At 40.4% G+C, this 21,859-nt stretch overlaps 1 protein-coding gene across 1 annotated transcript in view; it reads left to right on the forward strand.

Moving 5' to 3' along the window:
• The window catches only part of dgkb (diacylglycerol kinase, beta), a 677,591-nt gene that overhangs the window by 160,665 nt on the left and 495,067 nt on the right, over positions 1–21,859 (forward strand). The window contains exons 13-15 of the mRNA XM_048611787.1: positions 14,009–14,126; positions 21,368–21,456; positions 21,556–21,672. Coding sequence (XP_048467744.1) covers positions 14,009–14,126; positions 21,368–21,456; positions 21,556–21,672 — 324 coding nt within the window. The remainder of the gene's footprint in view (positions 1–14,008; positions 14,127–21,367; positions 21,457–21,555; positions 21,673–21,859) is intronic.

Here is a 21,859-nt window from a genome sequence, read left to right on the forward strand (position 1 = left end):
AAATACTTTCATTCATGAGATGTGGATGCAACTGGCACAGCTAGCATTTCATGACAATTCCTTATCACCCTGGAGAAAATGATGATTAGCTGCCTTCTTTCTCTTAATTCTTAACTCTTGCAGCCTTTGAGTTATAGGAACAACTTTGGTGCTGTTAGGAAGTGAGTTGCAGGACTTTAACCTAGCAGCGATGAAGGAATTATAACATAATTCATTGAGATGGGAATATCAGGTTAGAGCAAGAAAGTACTTTGGTTTTACATTCCGTGTTAAGCGCATTGAACTTGAGTTAGCACTGGTTAAGTGGAGATTCAATTATTCTTTTGCGCTGTCCCAATAGCATTCTATTATTACAACCACAGAATAGCTTCATGAGTGCTATTTTAATTTCTCTCATCAGCAAAATACAATAACCTCATGGAATGACCTAATGGTTAATTGGGGGTAGACATGGGTTTTATCTCTCTTTCCTTTTCAGACCGTATATTTCTTTTGAAGAAGCACTTTCTTCCTCAATCACATTCTTTTTTATGCTATGGGGAATTCTGTTTTTTTTTCAAAATCTGTATAGTATGAAGAAGTTGGCAATGCACTGCTTTGTTTCACAATAGAACAATACTTCAAATGAAGGACAAAGTTTGGAAGTAGTTACATTGTTTTCCTATGATCTATGTATAGTTTATGCAGAGTACTGATAATATTATTGTTTACTTATTGGATTCATGGTTATTCAAAACAAAATTAGCACAATTATGTTACAAGTCATACCCATAACAATGTGCTCATCATTGTGAATCAATTAATTCAAAATGTGCAGGTTGTCAGTGTCCAGTGTAGGGGTAGAGGTGTGATGAAGAACTGCTTGTTTCAAAAAACATCATTCTCTGAACATTGATTGTGTACCTTCTGTTTTCCAATGTTCACTAATTTTAATGATAAATGAAACTTGCATATAAAGTAAAGGAAGCCTGATATATTTACAGCCAAAAGGAAGCACATACCATATTACAGTATTAATTTGCAATGGATTACTGCTGGTTCATTCAATTAATAGCTTAATCAGAACCGACATTTTTTTCTGCAGCAGAACACCTGGAACATTGCATTTGGGTATGAAATTTCATCTCAATAAACAATTTGCTCAATGTATTATACCTGGAAACTAACTAAACTGAGTTCTGTTTTGGAATTAGCGCTCCTAATTTTTTTTTATTTGCACGGCCGGAGAAGCAGATATGGGGGGGGTTCCCTGTCTTACGAACATCCAGCTTATAAATGCTTGTTATGAATGCGATCTCATACGGGGGTGTAATTTTTAAAGATCTGATATATAAACAGTTCCTGTACTTACAAACAACTCCTTTGTATTGTCCAGCATTGTGTTCCAACTCGCGTACAAATTGACTTGTGAACAGACTCAAAATGGAGACCATTTGGAACCCAGCAATTGCCTGTATAGTTTGATGTTGAGGTGGACAATCTGTTTATCAGTTTCAGCTGATGCAGGGCAAATTACTGCGTTTCCACCAAGAATGGATTGCTCAGGGCACATGATCAATGTATAGGCAATCGTCTAATTCGGCTAATTGCAGTCACAATTTGAGGAATTCCCCATGTTCTATTTGTGGAGCAAACAATCACTCCTTCCCTGGCCCATCCTCAACTGTTGAGAATTGGTTCAGACTTTCCATGGATGGTTGAAACCTGAGACTTCGCCACTCATTAGGTTGTGGTTAGTGTTTGCAGCCAACTAGATCGTAGCCTCACGTCTCAATGCACTGTCAGTTTGTGTGATGTGTGTACTGGAGTGTCTTGTGGGTTTCACAAGAATGCAGGTTTTTTGTTGAGATCCTGTGTTGATGGGAATTCTTCTTTATATCAGCTGGTGCTGCTGTTTGAGGGAGGGAGAGAGACGGAAATCTTCATGCAGTCTTCTTCTCCAGATAAATTTTCCACCCTCAAAACCTGCAAACTAATGCTATCAAGAAGGCCTGGCCATTAGGCTCCCTGTTCAAGTACTCAAAGCCTCTGAGAAAATAGATTCTCTCAAGGAAAATAAAATTGAGAAACATTATCTGCAACAAAAGTATACCAGTTCAATTTCAATTAACTAATCTGGGCAAAATATGAGCTAATCACAAAGGAAAACCCTGATGGGAATGTGGACATAGTTACTCTCCAAGAAATCCACTGCATGGACCTCTCTGGCCATTGAGAAGACAGTCCTAATGTCATATCATTGCAAGCAAGATGACAAGACCTTCATCCTAGCTACCTATATTAACAAAAGCTTTACCAAAGAGCAGAAGATCTAAAGTCAGATGGCCCTAACTTCATCTCCATCGAAGTCCGCTTCCCAGCACAAATATCTACAAACAACCATCGCAATGTAGCCTGAAGCATACTCAACTGTCTTTGACAACTTTCACAGTCAGCATCAAATGTCAGAAAGGCTCAACAACAACATTTTTATGAAAATCATCAACAGTATTAGAGCCTCGGTGGCTTGGCCATCCATAATTACCCATAGGGCAGTTAGGAGTCAACAACATTGGTGTGGGATCTGGAGTCACATGTAGGCTAGACCAGAAAAGGATGACACTTACATTCCCTAAAGGACATTTGTCAACCAGATGGGTTTTTTTCCAACAATCAGTAATGGTTTCCTGGTAATCATTAGACTCTTCATTCCAGATTTTTATTGAATTCAAATTCTATTATGTGCCATGTCCCCAGAATATGACCTGGGTCTCTAGATTAACAGCCCAGCGATAATACCACTAGGCTGTCACCTTCCCATAACCTCGTGGAGAAAGAACTGTCAGACTGGGCCTCACTGGGCCTGATGGACCTTCTTGGGCCTCTTGATGAGGGACATTTCAAGGTGGTTGGAAACAGTGGAGAAGATTGACTTCACACTTCTGAGTTCAAAAGCTGTGGAAGTCCGATGCTGCCTAGGAGCAACTGAGCACCAACCACATAAGCAGCCCAGAATCAATCTGACACCCTTGCTACACATGTCTATATAAACTCTAAAATACCGACCAGCAGAGAAGATATATGAATGGTAAAAAAAAATACAACCCTGATGCAGTCTTTCAAGATGGCCTCAAAGCAGACAAACTTCATAAGGTCTTACCTACAATAGTAAGTAAACAATGTTCAGATGGCAACTATTGAGTATAGGAATTGGGACATCTTGTTGAGGTTGTACAGGATGATGGTGATGCCACTTTGAGTTCCGAGTACAGTTCTGGTGACCCTGCTATAGCAAGGATATTAGGAAATTGAAGAGGGTTCAGAAAACATTTACCAGGATATTGCTGGGACTAGAGGGTTTGAATTATAGGTAAAGCCTGGTTAGGCTGGGACTTTTATCACTGGAGTGTTGGATGTTGAGGATGTTGACCTTATTTGCAAAATCATGAGGAGCATAGATAAGGTGAATAGCAATGGCCTTCCTCCAAGGATGGGAGAGTTCAAAACAAGGGGGCATATTTTTAAAGTGAGAGGTTGGAAGATTTAAAAAGGATCTGAGGGGCAACTTTTTCATCCAGAGGGTGGTTCATATGTTCAGTAAACTGCCAAAAGAAGTGGCAGGTGCGAGTACAGTTACAACATATAAAAGACAGTTGGACAGGTACTTGAATAGAAATGAATGAGGTATAGGAGTCACATGCAGGTAAGTGGAGCTAATTTAGTTTGGGAAACTAGGTCGGCATGGATGAGTTGGACCGAAGGGTTTATTTCCATGCTATCTGACTAAGTCAGCAAAATGTTGATGGCATTCACTCAGAATTCCAGCACAATTTCAGAACACAGGAAGAAAGTGGCTCCCAAAACTGTTTGCCATTGTCCAAAGCAGAGTCACCATTCCAAGTATCTGGCACCAATCCAGGATAGTGGTTATTGCTAAAGCCAGGGAACTCATTTGATCACCTATACAGCTACCAACCTGTTGCAATGTATACAGTCTGGAAATGTTTCCTGCTAAACAGACTGACTGTCAGCCCAGACACTGCAATGCCCCACCAGCAGGCTGGCTTTCAGCCAGGCTGCAACAGCTTCGAACAAGTCCTCACACTGAACTTGCCCATTGACGTTGGTTTCTAGAAAAGCCAAAAGACTGGAATCAGCTTTGTTGTCTCATCCAGTGCCTGTGACAGAGTGCAGATCTGTCCTTGAGAATTGTTCAGAATGCAAATGTTCAGCTTCATGATCAGTGAGCAATAATAGGGTTGGTGTGTGCATTGACTGTGGTTGAACCAGCTGACCATGAATATTTAACAATTTGCTCTTCCAGGGATCAGTCCTCAGACAGTTTCTGTTCGATTTTATATCTGTCTCACAGCGCCAGGGACCCAGGTTTGATTCCACCCTTGGGCAACTGTCTGTGTGGAGTTTACATATTTTCCCTGTGTCTGCGTGGGTTTCATCCGGGTGCTCTGGTTTCCTCCCGCAATCCAGAGATGTGCAGGCTATGTGGATTGGTCATACTAAATTGCCCATAGTGTTCAGGAATGTATAGATTAAGGGATGGGTCTGGGTGGGATGCCCTGAGGGTCAGTGTGGGTTTGTTGGGCTGAAGTGCCTGTTTCCACACTGTAAGGATTCTATGAAAAGAACTCAAAGACATTGAGGAAAACACCCACTGAAACTTTAACTTCTCAGAAAGCTTACTTCAGAAAATGTAGACTTTGACGAGAACCTGCTAAGACTTGCCATTTCAGACTGTTACCTGAGCAACATGAAAGCCAGGGACGGACTTCAAATCTATTTGTGAGGCTGACCTCTAACTTACGACCCAATGCTGTCACACGTGTCATTCACTGAACTGCTGCCAGTGCCTGCAGGTCACCAGAAACACCCCCAAGCTGACAATAAATCTCATACACAAACTGGGTGCTAACTTGCACAGTGGAGTTGCCATTACTTCCCACCCTTTCATTCGCACTGATAAAAACAGTGACGAGATCAAGTGAAAATATAGCTGTCCACAAGCCATTTTAAAGCATCTTTCTCAAACCACTTCTCTCTGCTCCAAAGTGTCTACAAAAAATGTCCCTTTTCTTTGTGGCAATATCATCTGAGATTGACATACAAGCAATGGAAACTGATGTACCTTTACAACATGCTGTCAAGGGCAGCACTCCTTGTAAAGAAAGCCAAAGATGTGGATACAATGTGTTAAATCTTCCTGATTCAATGAAAAGCAACAGCCTAGCTTGTTTTGAAAGGCATCAATCCAGCAGAGACATTGGATATGAAAGTTAAGCATCTTGCTCAAAATAAACTACACAACAAGATACAGCTCTCCAAATACTGCAGGAGGTGATAATGAAAAGGATTGCCTGAAAGCATTGAAGTTGCACCTGTTGCTAGAAGTATATTGGGCATACAGTGATGACATGACAGCCAAAGAAAGCATCATATACAAAGGAAATAGTCACTAAGGAGATAAGAAGAAAAGAGATGTTGAAGAGCACCTACACAAACCTTCAAGAAGTTCAGTCTAATCTGAGGAAGGCAAGAGAAGTGTTCTCCTGTCCTAACCTGACCAATAAGCTTAAGACCCACAAGAACCCCAATGCTATTAACAAAGAGAAATGACACATGACTTTCCAGACAGACCATGGGTGAAGCTTGCAGTCGACTCTTCACTGTGTAAGCAACTGATTGTCCTGTTGTCATCGACTAGCATTCTGATTACTGGGAGTTAGACCATATGATTTCAACGACTCTAGTGAGATTGTAAAATCTCAAAGAACATTTTGGTCATTGTAGTTTCCATACATTGGAATGAGTGACAATGATTCCCAATTTACAAGTGAAGAATTTAGTTGCCTCAAAAGTTGAGAAATTCAACATCTATTATCTCAACATTAACCTCAGTTCAATGGCAGCAATGAAAATCACCAGAGAGATTGCAAAAATGTCAAACAAATCCAGCACAGATTTCCGTACAATGATGCGTGAGGTTAGGTGTACATCTACTGGAAAGTATTTCGGTCCAAAGACTAACGTTCCATACACCCAAAGTACTCTTCCAGTCAAATGGGGATACATATAAGTAAGTAGGTCATGGTATAAAACATACCGTAGCAATGAGGAAACAAAATTAGGTGAATGATAGGTAACAAAGTAATGGACAATAAATATTTTTGGGCTGAAGGAACATTTATATTGGAGTTGCTCAGGGGATGGTATTTGGCTCTTGCTTTTTCTGATGTGTATTAGTGATCTGCATCTTGATGTGCAGGAGACATTTTCAAAATGTGCAGATGGTACAAAACTTGGAAGAATTTATAAACTGTGAGGAGGACAATGTGGAATGCCAAAAGGACACTGACAATCGAGGGACAGGTGACAAATGAAGCTCGATGCAGATGTGTCTAACAGTAAGAGAGCATTAAAAGACAATATAAAATAGGGGGTACAGTTCTAATGGGGGTGCAGGAACAGAGGTGTATATGTGCACAGATCATTGAAGGTTGCAGAGAGCAGTATTAATAAAACATGGTGTCCTTGGCTTCATTAATGTGGGCATAGATACAAGAACAAGGGTGAGATATTGAATTTGCATAAGATACTTGTTACAATTCACTTGGAATATTTGCACAGTTGTAGGCTATGGGACAGATGTGAATTCATTGGAGAGCACTTAGAAGCGATTCACAAGAATGGTTTCAAGGACGAGAGCATATGAGGATAGACTGAAGAAGTTGGGACTGCTCTCCTTGGAGATAAGGCTGAGAGGAGATTTGATAGAGGTTTTTGAAATTATGAGCATATTGGGTAGAGTAGGTAGTGAGAAACTATTCCAGCTCGAATAAGGAAGATTTAATAAGCATTTCCCTTTGTGCAGCAATTTTTTTTTTCTTTGCATATACTCTCCACTACTTTCTCTTGATACCATGCCTGTAGCTTCAGCAGAGTTTGTTGTTGGTTGCTGCTTCCCTGCTCTGACTGATGAGATGCCTGTGGTGGATGTCCTGTCGATTTTAGAACCCGTGAGGACCTTGGCAAAGACTTCCTCAATTGCACCTCTGCTCCTGCCATAAGAAATGGTTGAGTGTCAGAATGAGAGGGCTTTTTGATAGCTGAGGATGGAGAGTAGCCATTTGAGGAGGGTGATTGTAATAGGAATGAGGGGAAAATAGGTGCAGCTGAATTTTATCTGTTGAGGTGCAACATTGAGGAGGCTGGAGGTACACGATGGGTATGACAGCAAGTGGTATTAAATTAGTGGAGTAGCATGTAGAAGAATGTTTAAGTTTTGAGAGAGTCCTAGCTGCCAGCTGAGAATGATAGGACACTCACCTTGCTGGATCTTATAAGGTCATTGAACCTTTTTCTTTAACACTGGATCTAGATTTTCAGTGCCATTCTACAACTGCTAACTGTCTCAATAACTTGGAGCTGTGCCTGCTTCATGAGACCGCCTCCTTCTTCATCCTCTGAGAGCAGGATCCTCTCCAAAGCCTCATTGCTACAGAAAGTGGTTCATAAAATTAGTCTGTGAACTATCCACATCTTACTATCAGGCTGCAAGCCTTTCCTCCCTCTGGATATTTTTTTCCTCCAAGTATTGTTGTCATTGTGAGTTCCGTTGAGGTCCTGATAAATTGAGTTTCTGTATTGCTGCTTAAGGTGTGTCGTCTTCTCTGCTCCATTCCTCTGTTCAGTGAAAGCGGACACAGGCTGTTAGTTTACTTTGGAAAAGAGTGAGCACAACGTCTCTAAGTAGGGTTCCCAATTCAGAAATAGTCCTGCCATTCTGACAGTTACTAACTGGGAATATTTTGCTTGGCATATGGTTTTATTTTTCAGATTTTCACCAGACCAGAAGTATTTTTCTTTTAATTCCCTCCCCTCCTGCAAAGGTGCTGATTTTCTGCAGTGCCTCTGTGCTGAACCAACTATAAAACACCTGGGAGTGGTGGCTGAAGTCTGATTTGTGCATTTGCGTGGTGTAGCTAATTACTGCCATAAGCAACTCAGCCATATGACACATATTACCGCGATACAAATTAATCTTCAGAAATCAAGTGGTGACAAATATATGGCATTATCTTGGGAAAGAAATTTTACTGTGTGATGTAGGATGTCACCTATCATACTCGGTTAAAATGTAAAATAGGATGAGGCATTTGAAAAGTCTTCACGTGAATGAATGCACTTACACAGATGGGGACGGGGACATTCCATACCCCTGTAGGGATATACTTTGTATGTTCAGAGATTCTTGCTAAGTGTTTTTCTCTTTGAGCAAAAACATTTGTTCATTGGAATTGTTAATGACTGGGAGATTTAATAGGGAGAGTCCTGTGACAGGACTGTCTGATCGAGGTGCAGGAGAAGATATTGTTAAGGCAAGCACACTGGATCCAGTACGTAAATGTAAAGATATTCTCCACCTAGTTCTGTCACCCATCACCTGTATGTAGCTGTTGAATTCCTGAGGGGCAGAGACACTTGCTGTCCATATTTAAAGCTGAACAGCAATGAAGCTGACAGCCTCATTATATCATATTTAAAGTACTAACCTACATGCTTCGAATGGGTTAGTCACCTCCCCACCTCTGTTAGAGATACAAGTGGAGACAGGTTTGGGTCCAGTATTCGCATTTCATTTTTAAGAATTCATCTTTCCATCTGAACCAAACCCTTTCATTTTTTTTTACCTCCCTCCAATAGTATAACTAACTGACAAACATTGACAAATAATTTAGTATCAAAAACCCCAATCCACAACGGACAGTAGAACAAAATTGGGAAGTAACCAATATATTTGAGGGAAAATAAACAGGAAATCACACCTAGCAATGACTTGTCGTCATTGTTAGCAGTTGCCAATCTCATCGAGAAGGTAATCACACTTTGACAAGAAGTGAACAGTTGATTGAAACTGCTTTCAGATCTGAATTCGGCAGAAATCATCACTCTTTAAGTCGATAAATACTGAGTACTTTGTGAACTGCTTGAATTTTGCGATATACTTACTGTTAAAGCTTTTGCAGTATATCCACCAGTTATGCCACTTTAGTTCAGCTCCCATCATGACTACGTTTAGTTTGAGGTACAGTAATAAACTGTGCTTTAACACAGATATAATTATGGCCCGTATTTTTCAATAGTCAGATGGTAGTTATTCCAGCATAGCTTGAGTTGCCTGAGGAATGCCCATGATAGACTCTGAAGGAATTGCCTGGGAATTTGAACTTTTTGCTGGGCAGTTCCTCTGTACCTGGAACCTTCTGAAAGTCTCCATTTAAATTCGAGAATTCAGATGCTTCCTGATGAAATTAAGTAGAACAGTCACTCAGGAAAAGTTAAACGATTGAATATTTAGTGTAACTCCTGGGAGGTTATTAACTGATCTCACACACATGTAATGACACCTCCTGTAGACCTCACCCCCATCCTACCTATCCCCACACCAGTCTGGCACCCTACTCTCCCAGAACCCGAATATCACACTTACTGTATGCTTTGACAGCAGCTGTCAAAATAGCTGTGTAAAATAGAAGTGATTTTATTGTCACTCCTGTTTTACAAAACAAAATACAGCAAAAAGTGTTTACGTTGCCATGCCACAGTGGCTGTATTAATAACAAGGCACAGATAAGGAAAATTTTAAAAATTAAGACAAAGTCCATCTTAGTTGCATTCACAGCTCCTGGTTTTGGGAAATGGCGGCAAGACCGCCATTCCGGGCTTCTGGAATCTTGGGCCGCGAGACTCCTGAAGCCACCTCAAGGACCACCTCATCATTGATCCTGGGAAAGAAGACATGGCAAAAAGCCACCCAAAAGAATATCCGGGCTGTTGGATGCCAGGCTGAAGCCACCGCCTATTACCCATCCAATGGAATCCCCGGGCCGAGCTGTCGAAATAGATGACTGCTAGATGCAGCTGGAATGGCCATGAGGAACCGCCATCACTGCCGCTGAAACTTCCCTCCTCCTCCATGTCCTCGCCGACGTCGTCTCTGCCAATGTAGCAGCCTATGCCGGGTTCACGTGCTTGCCCCTCTACCAGGCACCGCCTCACTGCTGTCCACCAGGTTCCTGACCCAGGCTCACCAGCTGCTGCCACGCTCTGCACCCCGACGAAGATGCCACCAATAAAAACGAGAAAAGAATACGCAAAAGGAATGAAGAGTAAACAAAAGAAGAGAGATAAATGAAAAGCGGATAGAGTGGATGGACCATTGGCTCTAGAGCCTGGATGCTGCCTACTCCACTGCCACCATCTTGAACCTTTGGATATCAGAATGCGGTTGAGTGCTGTGAAAAAAGGGGTGCGGTTTGCCTTCCTCAGACAGCGCTGTGTTTTGGAAGAACTGTCAGAATGGAAAGATGGCTTTGCATTTCTAAAGCAGACTCTCCTGTCAGAAATGTGGAGCTTCCTCCTTTCATAAAACGCAAACAGCCAGACTGGCCTTCTACGTGAGATAGCCACTGTTTGCAAAATCTGGCACTACGTTTTCAATTTACAATGGAAGTTGGCAAATGACACAGCAATGGACGATTATCGATGTAGTGTTCTGAAAGTTTTGTATCTATGTGGATTTGAAATTAAAATATGATATGAAGCAAATGCTGACAGAACACATTTGTCATGTTTTAGCAGGTGTCAGTATATGTAATGTTTTAAACAAATTATTTGGAATTTAACCAACTAGATTTAATCTCTAAGTCCACTAGATCTGCATCCCACCCAAGGGACAAGTCAACTATTGTATCCATAAATAATAAGCAGCAGAAGTTTTAGAAACTGAGTTGTTGAAGCCTGTGTGTCTGTTCTTGCAAGGTGGATGATTAATCATTGCAACTGAGTTTGAGAGAGGGAAAAAGCAAAAGAAGTGGAAGTAGGGATTGGGGATAAAAGTAACACCCAAGGTTCCAGTTTATTAGTATTCTATGCTATTTTGTTCCAATATACTTGTGATATCAATCTTAGAATGCAATATAAGACTGGAAAATATGATACCCCGATTGAAGCATCTCAACTTCGGTTAAGATTTGAATATTTTGTGACATGGTAGATTTCATGCTTTGCAATGAAATGTTGAGGGCCCAAAATTCCTCTTTCAATGGACATCATGAGAATTCCTTTTTTTTTCGCTGCTAATGTAATTGTAAAATGTGTGGCTTTGAAACCTCAATGCTCAATTCTCCCGTTTGGTGAATGGAGCAATTACGTTGCTGTCTTTTTGCCCTCATTTGTATTCAGCTGATGATCTGCCTGTGAAACTTTCACAAGGGTGTGGGTTTGGATCAACAGATTAAAAAGAAGGGCTGGAGCTGATTGGACAGTGAGAGGGCTGTGACAGCACCTTTTTTAAAAAAGAGAACTTCATCAGTGAAATATAATTTTAAAAAGTTACGCTCATCTTGATGTCCAACAAATGTAACATTGACTATTTTTATTGAATGAGAAGTTGCTGTGAGTCATCCCTTTAAGTGATTGAGAGGCTGTGATGAAAGTTGGGGAAGGGGGTGTGGTATTTCACTGGAAATAACTCTTGCACTGGAATACTAAAATTTTGGTGTGATGTCAAGATCTAAATATTTAAAAATTCTAAATGATGTAGCTTAGTTGCTGCTTCACGCCATGATCATTTTCTGTATAAATACTAAAACTTAGCTTGCAACGAATTCCTTTTAAAGTTCACATTTTGTGGATTCATCAACCCAATTTTTCAAAATAATTTTAAGTGGAAAAGTTATCATTGTTTCCCTTCCCTCAATATATACACAAACTGTATATTTTGTTCAACTTGCCCTAAAATCTCTAAACTTAATTTCTGGACCTTAGCAACTGGAAGTCCAAGATTCTTTAATTGCTGAAAAAATGAAAAAAGCAATTCAAACCTTTTTTGTCTTATAGGCATGCAGTTGACATTATTATTCCCTTTTGAGATTTGATATTCTTGCGATTCTGCCCTGTTTTGATGCTTTAACAGCATGTCAGTTTCTTTTTTCAACTATTTGTCAAGATAAGTCTTACCAAGTTACTGTCTTTTTCATTAGTCAAACAATTAGTAAACCAGGGGTAAATGAAAGGTTGAAAATATTTCATGAATTTTGCCTCAATAATAGTCTGGACATCTGGACCTTGAAGGATACTTCAACATTTTATAAATATTTTTCAATAAGTTTTTACCTGTTTGCATGGTGACAGATTTTTGATGGAATTATCTTAGAATGTTGGAATCCCATTTTTGTTAATGCATAATACTCCCTTAAATTTGAACTCTGATACTATAGGACAACTATCTCTGAAAGTTTTAAACCAAACCTGCATTTGTGTTTTCATAATTATTATGCAAAGACTGGGATATGTTAGGAACATTGAATCTTCTGTCTTCATTGTCTGTTGGCATGTGTTTCTGATTGAGGAAAAGTCCAATTAAATCCTCCAATTGTAAAATGGTAACAGTATAATTTAAAAATGACATTCATAATACCAATCATTCCACACTGAGCATGTACCAAGTGGAGGCCAGAGACTGTTATTCACTGTCCCAACTCCAGCAAACATATAGAAAAGATGCAGACTATTTCCAGATTGTTCTTGTACAAGCTCTAAGCACTGGCTTATCAAAAACAGAAATCGTGTTGGCCATTGATAGTTGAGGGATTTTGAGAGACAGGAGTAGAACCAGAAAGAGGCTGGAGAGAGGAAATCTTCCATGGCCAGATATTAAAATAGATATTGCAGGTACTGGAGAGTGATATAATATTTGGGTCAGATGATGGTTTTAAATAGCATGCTTTGCTACTGCAGTTAATCTCACTTGTATTCCCACACTCAATGGCTCCCACACATCTTTATTTTTGTGAAGTACTACGTTCTGGACAGTAACAGAAATGTTTGTTTGACTTAGGTGCTCGTACATCTTTTCTTGTATCAGAAAGTTGTGCATTTGAATCCCATTTCAGAATTTCAAATTACTATTGAGGTTTAGGGAAAGACTGGGGATAGATATTCTGTCTACCAGGAGAAGGTTGTTGGGCTGAATTTTATAGCATACCAGCAGGGAGGAAAGCAGATGGCTATGTGAGTAAATTCAGTCAATCATCCATCATCCATCCTCCCACCTCAGCCCCTGCCCAATACTCATCACGAGTATATAGGCACCAAGGAAGATGTCAGGTTGGTTGTCATGGCCCAATTGAGGCCTTTAATTGCGCATTTAAGAACCTCTTCCAGTTTGACTCTGATAGAATGAGTGATTTTACCCTGCAGGCTGCTAGTGAGTGAAAGACAAAGTGCTTGCTTCTCCGGATCTTGTGCCAGTTGGACTACCCCAGCTACCATGCAGTTTTCCTCCCCGATGTCTAGCCTCTCGCCACTGCACTGTATCCATTATGGCCCACAGCTGCCCTCACTGAAGCCTGTCAGCCTGACCCCATGTAAGATATCAGATTTGGAACCTGGCACCGTTGCTGAAAACCACCTCTTGTCTTTCCTGTAACGTCAGCAAAGGCCAACACTGCTGGCAGGTTGGGCCTCTAAGTGGATGTCCTCCTGGAGATACACAGAAGCCCCATTTCACACTAATTAAACAACCTGTCACTCAAAATATTGAAATGAGCAAGCCAGCTAAGCGGAGCCTGGCCTTCCCTTGAAATTTACAATGGGGCACAGCGTGCCCGCGCTCAGTATATGATCTACCTTGCTAAAAACAGGGCCATTGTTTGTCTGTGTAGGAGTGAAAGATTACATGGCACTGTGTATCCTGGGCAATTCTCATTCCTCAACTCATGTCAGCAAAACAGATTAAAAGGCCATCTATCACAGTGCTTTTTATGGAACATTGCTGTACAAAAATTGCCCATCTGGTCATTTGTCAACATAATGTCAGTAATTGTGCTATAGGCATTTTAAAGTTGCTTTGAGAATTTGTGCCTTGCAAATGTACTTACTTTCTTTCATTGAAGGTCCACATCCCATAAGGTGCTGTAAACTGCACTGTTGCTGTGTTCTTCTTTTGTAGAATGTGAAGGATGATGGGCAACACGTATGGAGACTGAAGCACTTTAACAAACCTGCATACTGCAATCTTTGTTTGAACATGCTGATTGGTTTTGGCAAGCAAGGCCTCTGCTGTTCCTGTGAGTATTATGATGATGTGGAAATAAACTGTCAAGCCCTCTTCACAAAGACAATTCAGTCATATACTTCACCATTTCCCAATATTTGAGTATTCAAGATGAGTTTTACTCTTACAAAAATACTCTTTTCTGTCTTAACGATGTATAAAGAAGCTTTTTAAGATTTTTTTAAGTTGGAACTGATCTCTCTATGAACCTAATAATAAGACAATGCTTGATGCTGTATCTGAAAACTCCAGGGTAACGTTAACCCTTAAATGAGTACCCTGATCAGCACTGGATAAGCAGCTATCCCTCAGTTTTAAAGCAGAGGAACCCAATGCTATTTATTTGAAGATTTCAACATTTTTATGAAATGCACATGCACTATTTTGCAACAGTCCTGTGCAGCAAGCTTCCTAGCACCAAAGAAGCGCACACCCTATTGAATATTAAATCATGATATAATTACTCATTTCAACAAACCCAAACTGGTAGAATACCTGTTTTTTCTAAGTAATAAATACTCCTTGAGTAATAAATACTCTCAAACATATAATGTTGTGTTAATAGATTATTAATCAATGAGCAATTGACATGTTTCATTATTTTGTTTAAAACTAAAACTCTTTAATAGCACTTCAGATTAAATCCCCTGAAGTGACCACTTAATGAGTGAACACCTTTGGAAAAAGAAACAATTATTTTCTACTCACACTGAAGTCTGTTTGGATGTTTGGACTGTATGTGGGATTTTTTTGCTCAGTTTTCATGTCAGTGGATTTACTGTTCACAGCTAACCCCAGATTATGTATGACAGAAAATGGTTAAAATCTTAAATGGCATTCTGAATCCTTCATATTGGTTTCTCTGCTAAAATAATCACTATTTTAAGTTGGCAATGTAATTAAGAAATTAAGTTAGGCATTTACTTGTCAAACATAAACTTCGGTAATTTGAATCAAATAATTTGAACAAGGGGAAGTATACTACGCTACATGTCAGATTAAAACCACAAAGTGGAGTAAGTGCAACAACAGTAGTTCCTTCGTAGTACGGAATTTGAGTATTATTGAAAAAAAGAGACATGTTTTTGAAGCTTTTCAATTTGTACCCTATCAAGTCAGACACAAGAATACCAAGTTACAAATAGAGCAACAATTCCCCTTCCCTAACCCCCTCAGATCATCAATTCTCCTTACAGTAATTCCTACTCCTCCACCTTCAATCGCTCCGTCAGTATGTTACTTGATGTTAACCTTCCACCGCAATGTCCTTTTCACAACAGTCAGGAGGTAGTTGGCTGTGGTACTCATGGGGTATGCAGTGCCTTGGGGGTCAGTCGGCTGTCATGTGTTTTTCTGCTTGTGCTCAGCCTGTGAAGGAAATGGCTGCACTGCTCTGTCATGCATAAGCATAGTGAAGGCTAATGGGTGCCATCTTTCTGAGAGGAAAGCTGTATCCCCTTCAGCTCTCGCTGTCTGTGAATGAAGGTGGCCTTGTATCTTGGTGCAGTAGTAATTTACACATTCTGCACCCACTATTGTTGTTCTGTTGCATGTTCTCATCTATTTCCATTACCTGCATTTTGACATCTCTGAAGTCATATGCTGTATTTTTGAAGACAACTTCCCGCTGTATGGCTCAATCTACTGTAATGTCACAGTATAACATCAGGCAAGTGCACTCCGTAGTTAAAGGTCAAATTGACATGAAACTTTACTTTGCAGCAAGTGATACACTGTAGCATGACATGAAGATTGGAAATTGCTAACAGATTATTCAGCGCAACTACTCTGTTGGTCTTATCCTGCACACAATCCCGTAAATCTGAATCTCATGCTCTTGATCTGTCACTTTACTCACCAGCTTTATCTGCTTCAGTGCACTTTCCACACACTGAAAATTTTAACAAGTTTCTTCTGATCTGTCCCCTATAATTTGTACATTTAATTGTGCCTTGAACAACCTACACGCTCAAAATTCAGCTCAGTTGATCCATACCTGTCCTTATACTCCACATCAGCCTGTTCCCAATCTAATTACCATTTGCAGTATACATTTTGAGTCAGTGCACATTATGATTTTGCATTGACATTGACAGCCTTTGAGTTGCTTCACAGGAAATCCATGGCATGTTTGTCACGAGTTTTGTGGTGCTTATGCTTTTTGCTTGATATCATCTGGAATTGTAAATGGCTTTCTCCCCACATGAGGTAGAAAAAGTTGTTATAAATAGAATCCATAGAATCATAGAATCCCCACAGTATGGAAACGGGCCATTTGGCCCAACAAGTCCGCATAGACCTTCTGAGGAGCATCCCACCAAGACCCATCCCCCTACCCTATCCCTGCATTTCCCATAGCTACATTTCCCAACACCCCTAACCTACACATCCCTGAACACTATATATGGACAATTCAGCATGGCCGATCCACCTAACCTGCACATCTGTGGACTGTGGGAGGAAACCGGAGCACCCGGAGGAAACCCACGCAGACACAGGGGAGAATATGCAAACTCCACACAGTCACCTGAGGCTGGAATCGAAACCTGGTCCCTGGCACTATGAGGGAGCAGTGCTAACCATGCTGCTCTGTCTAGGTTATTCCAAACCCCTCTTATCATTCAGCCATTCAATAGGAGCTTTGATGATTGTGTAAGAATTCTGACATGAAAGGCAATTTGTCACAGAAATCACACATGGATACATATGAACGAAAAAAGCTCAGAGATCCAGTTGAGAGTAATGGCCACTGTCATCTGTAGCGATGGGTGAGGTGCCAAAGGACTGGAGGCGGCTAATATTGTGCCTTTACTTAAGAAAGGCTGTAAGGAGAAGCCTGGGAGCTATACACTGGTGAGTCTGACATCAGTGGTGGGTAAGTTGTTGGAGGGGATTGAGAGATAGCATTTACACGCAGTTGCAGAGGCAAGGACTGATTGGGGATAATCAACATGCCTGTGTGCATGGGAAATCATGTCTCACAAATTTGATTGTGTTTTTTGAGGACGTAATGAAAAAGATTGAGGTCAGAGTGGTAGACTTTGTCTACACTGTCTTTAGTAAAGGCTTTAACAAGGTTCTGCATGGTGGACTGATCAGTAGAGTTAGATCACATGGCATTCATGGAGAACTTGTCAATTGGATACAAAATTAGCTTGACAATAAGAGACAGAGGTTAGTGGTAGAAGGTTGTTTTTTGGACTGGAGGCCTATGACCAGTGGTGTTCTGCAGAGATCAGTGCTGGCTCCACTGTCAGTCATTCATATAAAAGATTTGGATGAGAATTTAGGAAGAATAGTTAGTAAGCTTGTGGATGATATCAAAATTGGTGGTACATCATAGAATTCTTTCAGTGGTGTAGAGATCGAGTCTACACCGACCCTCAGAAGTGAACCCCAACCAGACCCACCCTCCTACCCTATCCCTGTAACCCTGAATTTCTCATGGCTAATCCACCTAACTTGCACATTCTTGGACAATATGGGTGATTTAGCATTGCCAAAACACCTAACCAGCACATTTTTGTACTATGGGAGGAAACCAGAGCACCCAGAAGAAACCCACAAAGACAGCTAACCGTGGAACCGAACCAGGGTCTGTGGCACTGTGAAGCAACAATGCTAACCACTGAGCCACTGTGCCACAATATAGTCAATGGCCAAGAAGGTTATCTAAAATTACAAATTGGGCCAATGAGCTGAGGAATGGAAGGTGGAGTTTAATTTGGAAAAACGCAAGGTATTGCATTTGGTAAAGTGAAGAAGGGCAGGGTTTATACAGTTAATGGTAGTGTCCCAGGTAGTGTTGTTGAACAGAGACCTGGGCTTCAGATGCATAGTTCTTTGAAAGTTGCATCACAGGTAGACAGGGTGGTTAAGAAGGCATTTAGCACTCTTACCTTCGTTGCCCAGGCTATTAAGTTTTGGAGTTGGGACATCATGTTGAGGTTGTACAGGATATTGGTAAGGTCACTTTTGGACTACTGTGCACTGTTCTGGTTGCTCAGCTGTAGGAAAGATATTATTAAATTGGAGTGGGTTCAGAAAAGATTTACCAGGAGGTTGCTGAGACTGGAGGGTTTGAGTTATAAGTAAAGTCTGGATAGGCTGGGATTTCTTTCACTGGAGCACAGGAGGTTGAGGAATGACCTCATAGAACTTTACAAAATCAAGAGGGGCATAGGAAAGGTGAATGGCAAAGATCTTTTTACTAAGTTTTGAGAGTTCAAAAGTATTTTTAAGACGAGAAGAGAGATTTAAAAGGGACCTGAGGGGCAACTTTTTCACAGAGGGTTATTTGTACATGGAATAAACTCTAGAGGAAATGGTAGATGCAGTTACAGTTACAACATCTAAAGGACATTTGGGTAGGTACATGAATAGGAAAGGTTTAGAGGGATTTGGGCCAAATGCAGGTGAGTGGGACTAGTTTAGTTTGGGAAACTTTGCATGGACAATTTGGACCTTAGGGTCTGTTTCCATGCTGTATGACTCTGTCTCCATGAATTTAATTTATAGTGCATGAAAAGTAGAATACTGGTTGGGTTGACAAGTTGACTCTGGAGAAGGCATTATCATGGAGAAGACAATAGGGATTGTGTTTCACTGATGCTTTGTTTTACACGATGCCTTGAGATATTTCTTTTTCCTAAAGAAGACATATTCTTGTATTTGTATATATAGTAAGCAGAAGTGTACCACAATGTGAGTTTGACTGATTAAATTGATAATGTAATGAGCTTAGGGTCATGGAAAATTTAAACAATCTGGAAGTAATACATCAGTGCTAGGGGCATTCAAGAAATTATGAAAAATCCCGCAGTGTTTGGGAAGGGCTAACGTTATGGTTTTGAATGAGCAAAACTATCACTAATATATACAACCATTTGCTGTGTCTATTTATGAAAGTGATTTCAATGACTATTATATATTGTGCAGAAGATACAAAAGTTTGAATAGAAACCGAAAGAACTGCGGATGCTATAAATCAGGAACAAAAGCAGAAGTTGATGGAAAAGCTCAGCAGGTCTGGCAGCAACTGTGAAGAAAAAAATCAGAGTTAATGTTTCGGGTCAGTTCTGAGGAAGTGTCACCAGACCTGAAACGTTAACAAAATTTTGAAAACACATACCAACAGATTTAAGACCAGCCTCTTCCTCACTATTAAGGCTTATGAACGGACCTCTCGTACATTAAAGTTGATCTTTCTCTGCACCTTCTCTGTGGCTGTAACAATGTATTCTGCATTCTCTTCTACCACCTTGATGTGCTTGTCTAAGGTATTATTTGTCTGGTTAGCATGCAAAGCAATATTTTTCACTGGTATCTCGGGACACGGGACAATAATAAATCAAATCAAAAAATCTTTAAGTAATAACTAGAAATTAGGTGCAAATGAGTCTCTGCTACTTCAAGTCAGAGATAGACTAGCATACATATAACCTGATTCAGGCTCTATAGCCCAGCATAACCCATCCCCACCATAGAATGGAGGTACAGAATGATGCTTCTCTTTGGTGGCCCTGTTCTTATTGTTGATTATTTGTCATGTAATAGAAAATGAATTAAATAAATCCATTATCTTTCTGCTGCTGGTGTTAAGTTTAATGTACTCCGTTTTGACCCAGGTCTGGCGTGTGTTTGTCTCATCTGTACTGAATCATCTTGGCCTGCCTTGTTAAGAGCATGCCTGAACCCACCAGTAATCACTGCATTGGAAAGCAGCATTTTCCATTCAAAGTGAGGATTAGCCTTCAGGTGATAGAGGAAACACAATTTTGTATATTTTTGACTTACCCTTTGAAATTTTTTCAGGCACACCCAGGGTTTGCTAAAAAAAAAAGTTTTAAAGCATCATTAAAGCAAACGAGTTTCTTATTTTTTTCATCTGCCAACTTCCTTGGTAGTTTAATAAGATATACATTAGAAGCAATTTTTGTGTTTGTTTCATCCATGAAGATGTTAAATAATGTAAATGGTGGTATCGACAGTCTATATCAGTGCATGCATTATGGAGGACAAGTCAGACATTACCTGCTTGCACACCCTTAGATCTCTTGAAGCCCCTTAAGTTGCCAATGAGCTGCGAGTTTAGAGCCTCAATGTGCCTCTGAAGCAATTTTTGAATCTGAGAGTCAGGGTGGGTCAAGGTGATGTACTGCAGCTTTGTGCTTTTGTCGAACAAGAAGGGGACACCTTTTTGAGCCATTGAGAGCACACTCCTGTTTTGTACCCCCATGTTCTGTACTTCCTCCTCTATCCTGTCTGAACCAGTCCCATACACCCTTGCTGGGATCGCCCAGCTGGATCTGCTCAAAATCCTTAGATTTACCTCAATACTGAGGACATCTTCTCCTCTTCTTTTAGACTGTTTGTGGTTTCAACAGTAGCTGTTGCTTTCTCTTCCTCTGCTGGCACAATAGAGCTGCTAGTCAGTCAGAATGGCTAACTCCTTTGACTTGCTTCCCATTCATTGCTTGCTGCCTTCAGTTTGCCGTCTCTTCTAAGTTGCCACCATTCCCTGCCCAACACTCTCACTTGTCCCTGTTCCCTCTAAACTTCCTGCTTTGTCACTTCACTATGCTGAGCCCTCGCTTGCTGAGAGGGAAGGAGGAAGTGAGTGGAACTATGAGCAGGAAAGTAATGAGCAGAAGTGTTGATGTGGAGGCCCTATGAAAGACATCTGCTGAGCGATATAGCTTCGAGCTCCAGGAACTGATGCGAGTGAGTTTCAGCCATTAATTCCGTCTTATTAGCCAAGGAAGACTTGGCTTTCATCCATTAATTTCCTGTCATGGGAGAGTCAACAGATTCTTTGCTTGTGGGCTAGAGTGTTAGTAATCCACATATAATGATCAGGATATGTACAGATGCTTTAATTAAGTGCAGGACATTTGATAGACTGTTGCGCTGTGTACTGGCTCATAGCTTAGAGAAAATACTGATCATGATCTTAGGGAACAGTGAAACAGGCTTGAACTGAATGGCAGACTCTTGCTTCCATCTTCAGTTGCCTATAAAGAGAAAGTAATCACATAGCCTTTTGACTATAGATCCTTAGTTAATGAAGAGTCTCCACCTGATATTTTATTATTTTCAAGCATTGATTGTTTATGAATATATGTATTTTGATCATAATCTGCTCTTATCTTGCAGGAAAAAAATACTCGTCATCTTGATAAATTGTCTGCTTAAATTGGTTTTGTCTTGGTGTATAAAGAATAAGTTGACTGATCTATATTTTTAATTTTGTAGTCTGCAAGTATACAGTTCATGAGCGTTGTGTGGCCAGAGCCCCACTATCCTGCATTAACACCTATGTCAAGTCAAAAAAGAATGCTACTGTAAGCTGTTCTCTAATTTAACTCTCACTGTGAATTGCATTTACTTCAAATTCCAGAGTTGATATTTTTCTGAACCAATGATATGCATGTCTCCCGTAGGTAATGCATCACTTTTGGGTGGAAGGAAACTGCCCAAAAAAATGTGACAAGTGCCATAAAGCCATCAAATGTTATCAGGGACTTACAGGTCTTCACTGTGTATGGTGTCAGATCACTGTAAGTATTGTAGCTTCATCCATTCACAAATAGTAACTAATGCCACAAGAACAGAGGGTATCCCAACAGGGAACCTATCGTTTTAGGTGGTTATTTTTCAAATATGAATATACAGCAAAACCTCATTGCACCATGTATTCTTTCATGGCAATTTAATTAACAGAGGTTATCAATTGCTTATAACAGT

This window comes from Rhincodon typus, chromosome 2 (genome assembly GCF_021869965.1).
Source record: "Rhincodon typus isolate 14 chromosome 2, sRhiTyp1.1, whole genome shotgun sequence".
In the NCBI taxonomy this organism is placed as follows: Eukaryota; Metazoa; Chordata; class Chondrichthyes; order Orectolobiformes; family Rhincodontidae; genus Rhincodon; species Rhincodon typus.